The 6,000-nt window shown below is 39.0% G+C and overlaps 1 protein-coding gene across 2 annotated transcripts; it reads right to left on the reverse strand.

Moving 5' to 3' along the window:
- Positions 1–2,371: 2,371 nt before the first annotated feature.
- Positions 2,372–6,000, reverse strand: LOC131690834 (uncharacterized). Of its 2 annotated transcripts, none has more exons than XM_058976890.1 (5): positions 5,721–6,000; positions 5,172–5,664; positions 3,123–4,611; positions 2,879–3,068; positions 2,372–2,812 (listed from the first exon to the last, which is right to left on the reverse strand). In XM_058976890.1, coding segments are annotated over exons 1-5 (2,253 nt in total). In that variant the 5' UTR covers positions 5,722–6,000; the 3' UTR covers positions 2,372–2,732. The 2 variants fall into 2 exon arrangements, with proteins under 2 accessions (XP_058832873.1, XP_058832872.1); XM_058976889.1 differs by having other exon boundaries at positions 2,373–2,821.

Consider the following 6,000-nt stretch of genomic DNA (forward strand, 5'->3'; position numbering starts at 1 on the left):
AAATAACACGGATTTTTTTTGCACGGTTTCTCAAAATAGCACGGATTTTTTTTGCACGGTTTCTCGAAATAGCACGGACTTTTTTTGCACGGTTTCTCGAAATAGCACGGATTTTTTTTACACGGTTGCTCGAAATAACACGGATTTTTTTACACGGTTTTTTTTGCACGGAACGCATCCCCCGTGCAAAAAAAGAATTTGGTGTATATATATATATATATATATATATATATATATATATATATATATATATATATATATATATATATATATATATATATATATATATATATATATATATACATATATATATATATATATATATATATATATATATATATATATATATATATATATATATATATATATATATATATATATATATATATATATATATATATATATATATATATATATATATATATATATATATATATATATATATATATATATATATATATATATATATATATATATATATATATATATATATATATATATATATATATATATATATATATATATATATATATATATATATTGTTTACACACACAACACACATATCGCGAGTTGTGAGGTCCGATATGAGACACGCGACAATAGCCTTATTTGCGAGAATGGAAGCACGAGGCATTTCACGTGGGTTATGCCTGTCTTGTTGTAAGCAATGAAGGCAGTGTTAAGTAACTTTCCAAAGTAGAAGTTTCCTTTATGGAAATACGGTTCTTGGACCAATGCTATGGAAGCTTTACCTTCCTGCATGAGTCGAGATAAATTCATAGTTGCTGTACGTTTATGCTGGAGATTGATTTGTGCTATTTTTACCATTTTTATGTTAACCATTTTTGTTAACGACCTATTGAGTCAATTTGTCAACAGTTGTTACGGCATTTAATTAGCAAGGGACTGGAAGGTGAAGCATATTTTTCAATATTAAGAGCCATAGTACTCAAGGGAGAGCAAGGATTTGAAGGGAGAAAGTTTAGAAAAGCTAGGTAGGATCATATATGCAAGCTTTAGAGCTCACGGCGACTTAACTTTTTTCTGCTACCGTAGGAGTCAAGATCTTTTGGCATTAGAAATGGGAATCACCTGAGTCTACGGCATGTCCGGACAAGCGTAAAGTAACTTGTTGCTTCATGCTGTCGGAACCGACAGTGATTTGTGCTATTCTAACCATTGTTGATTAGAGAACTGTACATTTCATTTCCAACATAAATTGCACAACTAGAGGACACCAAGCGAGTTGAGATGTTAACGCACATAGCGAGCCAGATCAGGTTTAAATGGGACACGATCATATGATTCCCACGATTTGCGAAGAAAATAATGGTCCACTGTGTCGGAGATTCGCATAACACAGTAAGGGCAAAACCCAAAATGTTCCGTGCGCGACTGGCATATTTTAGACCCTCCAGTCATCAAGTCCTCGGCACGGAACTACACCTTGACTTAGGGTCTCCTATGTTCAGTCACCTCCTACGACATGGGAGCAGGAACCCAGTGGCTCAATTCTTGGCCGGATACCACACGGCCTCTGGGCAGGTTCGTCTGTACACATCGAAATTTGAAAATTGAAATTCAGCAAAACTTCACCGCACTACCATCAGCCGAGAGTCTCAGCAAACCCATGCTAACAACAATTTGGCAAAATTAAGTGGATCATCGGTGAAAAAACTTCGGTGCGTAGAGTGAACGTTCCACTGCGTAATGCAGCATACTGGGGAGTTCGCCCAACTCTTCTCTATGAATGAGTTTTAAACCCCTTCAACAATTTTACCCATAGCACGGGTCGCATGACACTATGGAAGTGAGGTTCCCTGTTTTGTGGGTTTTTACCACTGGAACAGGTAATCCGTAGTGTAATTCTTAGCCGGTTGAAACAACAACTGGCTGTTCGGAGAAACAAGCTGACATTGAAGGACAACTTCCATGGATAGCCGAACAGCCGACCGAAAAACGAAAATGATATTAGTAACATACTAAAGTTTTCAATCCAATACAGTAAAAAGCTTTAGGCTTTCTCGCAGGTGATTTGAATTTGAAATCAACTTACCGACTGTTTGCATTTGTGCTGTAATTTGCCCCACCCTTTCCTCCTTCTCCTTTCCATCCGCTCTGGAAAGGATGAGAAGACATGGCAAGGCCCAACTCCCCGACCACATACGAGGAACGTGTCATTTGAGCCAATATATTCTGATTCCCGATCGTGTTCGAGAATGTGTTTATTCATCACAAGTTACTGAAATCTGTGAACCTGTCATGGTATTAAGGCTCACAGATTTTAGTAGAATTCCTTTGATATCTAACAACAAATAATGGATTTCTCATCGATTAGTTATCTTTCTTATGACAATAAGTACTATTCAAATTTAATTTGTTTTTTTTTTCGATTTACGGAACATACCCATTAGATAAAACTATTAGTTTAAATTTAGCCGAACATAAAAAAATGGAAAAATTAACAGTAGAACGAACTATCGGCGTCGAATGGCAAGCGACGATCAACTTTAATTTCAACGTCTTTCTTTCAACTTCTTGACGCAGTTCAGCTGGGAGAATCTTTTGTAACTTCCTTAGTAGAGACGAGTTGTATAACTAATAATTAAACATGTGCATCCTTTCAGCATACTACGCCAGTAGACTCTTGGACTCCACCTGGCGCACGAACGATTGTATTTGACCTCGTAACGAATACAAAACTTGGGACTAGTCACTTTTTGCGGGAACATCACTGAAACATACCGGCCATATCGTAGAACATGTACCGATAGTCATCATCATCGCTATCGTTGAAATACTGATACATATCTGCAAGATCTTAAAAAGACGTCAATGTGTTATATTGTATTGTTAGCAGATCAGTGCATTTGTTACCCAGATCAGAATCATAGTCCAGTCCCCACAGATCGGAATCATCGTCCTCGTAGTCGTAGCCCATGAAATCTTCGTCATCCTCATCCATTACGTCATCATACATATCGTCAGCATCCATAGTGCCATAGAACCCATCGGTGTACTCGAATGAGATTTCTAACAGATGCCTATTACTTTGAATCAGTGCGTTCTGAAAAGAAGACGTTTACTGAATAATTCAATAAAAACTGTTTCTTATCTTTACCTCCTTAATCACCGGGCAAATGCTTGTTTGGCCTACGAGCAGCTTCAACTGTCGACCACTTGAGCGGTTGCCAGCCTGTTCTTTTAATATATCGATCGCGGAAAAGATCAGACCCTCTGTAATCTGGCAGTAAGAAATATCCAGTAGCTTCAGCTGTGGATTGGTTTTTATAAAATCGATTAGCTGCTTATCGGTAACGCTCGTACAACCGGCAATGTGTAGTTCAACAAAGTTACCCCTGGCACCCAACTTCAAGAGGTGCTGGTCGGAGAAATCCAACTTGTAGTTAAGCTTCAGCTCCTTCAAATGGGTTAAGCCACACAGGAGATTGTAGTCGACTGAGGTAAATATTCCGTCGGACAGATCCAGATGTTCTAGGTGATCCGCTTCGGCGAGACTCTGCAGTATCTGATCGATTGATGAAATACTGTTGAACTTGAACTGTATTTTTTTTAGTTTCGGTAATTTAGCAATCAAAGCCATGCTGGAGACATCCACACCTTCGTAGCAATTATTGCAAACCAGATGGGACAGTTCAGTCATATTGGTCACAATCGATTTGATCGCATCTGTTGTCAACCGGCTGCAGCAGTTGATGTTTAGATATTCCAGGGTTTTGTTTTTCTCTGCAAAGGTAGAGAATGGCTTCCCTTGGATGTTCTGACAGCTCTCTAAATTGAGATATTTGAGATTTCCCACTGCCTTCAAGAACCTGCCGGTAAGTTCACTGTTCAATGACAGATCCAACCTTTGTAGTTTTTTGGCGTATTTCAAGCTCCTGTCGATTTTATCATCGATACCACAATCGATCAAGGTGAGCCCCACCAGAGATTTGAAAACTACCTCCAAATTCTTCAGAGCCTTTGGTGTTAATTTGAAGTCGTGAATTTCCAACTCCGTTAAGTTTGGACAATGTCGAGGAATAAGATTCAGAATTCTAGCTCCCGGCTTGGAGAATCTATCCCGAGCAATAGACAAGTGATGTATGAATGATCCTACCTCGGAAAGCAAAGTTTTTGCGTCCAACATCGTGAGATATTTTTTCTCGATCAGCTCAATATCAAAATCGAATAATTTGTACCGTTTGAATATGTTACATGCAATTCCGTCAAAACGGGAGCATGTTTTTCTCAGTGCAATCAGATCCTGAAGGTCGAGCTGATCAAAGATCATCATTAGACAATCATCGTTCAAATGAAGGATGTTCATTTCCTCTGATTCTACTCGATTTGGAAGACTTTCTCTGCTTGTTTTCGCATTTGTATCCACTTTGTTCGCCATTGGTTCCTGATCTTGATTACACGTATCACTAGTGCAAGTAGGTGCGAGACACTCATCGTTGCTTCCGGATTTGATTGCTGATGAGGATCCAGCTTCTTCAACGCCGTTTTCTATTTCCTTCTGCTTCTTATGGTAGGCCTCCTGGTGCCAGCTATCCGCAATAGCCAAAAAGCATTGATTTTGGAATTCGTATTTTTGCTTCAAGCATCTACAAAAAAACGTAATAGCACCTCAGATGGGATACAGCATATGTCAAATTGTTAGTTATTTAATCCATAAATGCGTGCTGTTGCCATTTGGCAACCTACCGCCGGATTATGTGGGTATTGAGGAAAATTGAAATTAATGTATTAAGGGGTTAAATTTTACAATTATATATTTGAATGTCGCTTTCGCGAACACTAACTGCTACACGCTACACAATTATAATCTCTGATAGCAGTTACAATTTGAAAATGACTCAATTCAGTCCCAAACAAAATCCGCAATCTATACTGCCGTTCTACGCATAAATGTCCTTTGTGTATAGGTAGGTTTGTTCCAGTGCCAGGAGAAACTACAAGTACTCCTGAGCAAACAAGGAGCAAATTGTTTCTGTATTGTTTCTCTTTTTCTTATTCAGGTGTCATACTGGAATAAAAAGGAGCAAATTTTTTGCTCTTGTTTGCTCCGCATAACATAGGAGCAAGAAGCGTGTACTGGAACAAACCTGGTATATTCAATTGTAATGACCAAAATCACCAACTCGATACCTGCTTTTATACTTACTTGGCAGCGTCCTCGCAATTTTTGAACGAAATAAAAGCGTATTTATTATTGGCCTCTTGCCGGTTGTACGTTCGGCCACCTCTTCTGTTTCCTCTGCTACGCGTTACTGTGCCTTCTTCGTACATATTACTGTTCTGATTGGTGTGAATCCGGACATTTTTTATCGGTCCAAACTTTTCAAACCAATCATGCACCAGCTTACTCGTCACGTTAACTGCAGATTTAAAGCTGACATATAAGGTATTGACGGCAAAACCATCTTCTGTCTGCAGAATGCCTTCGACAGTTTTGGAACTACGTTCCGGGCGATACCCCAGCTTCCCCAATGCACCCATAATCGCTAAACCTGCATAAACATCCAAACCATCGTCGCTATCGTCACTCTCCAGATAGTCGTCTAAAATATCGTTTATCGCTATGTTTTGGTTCCGACCGCCTCTATTTCCTCTGCCACGACCTCGACCACGGCCACGCCGGCCATTATTTCTGCTCACTGGAGAAAGAAAATGTTCATATTTTAAATCTTATTAGTTGACAAATTCTACCCACTCTTGTTTTCCGGAAAAATTGCTCGACTAACCACTAAGCCGAAACCAATGACTCCAGTGAGCAGGTTTTGCACAATGCAGAAAGAAAAACGTGTTTTTTGTCAAATTGCTCTCGGATCCGTACAATAATTAAGCGACCCTTGTTTGCGATTCACCACTCTCGGCGATCTTTTCTTTAGGCGCGGGTAGTGGAATATACTATCTGAAAAACTACTTATAAAATACGCACAGCTCTCGTATCTATACCATCGACAGCTGCTTGCTTCGTTGCGTTCTGATGG

Source organism: Topomyia yanbarensis, chromosome 3, assembly GCF_030247195.1.
Source record: "Topomyia yanbarensis strain Yona2022 chromosome 3, ASM3024719v1, whole genome shotgun sequence".
NCBI lineage: Eukaryota > Metazoa > Arthropoda > Insecta > Diptera > Culicidae > Topomyia > Topomyia yanbarensis.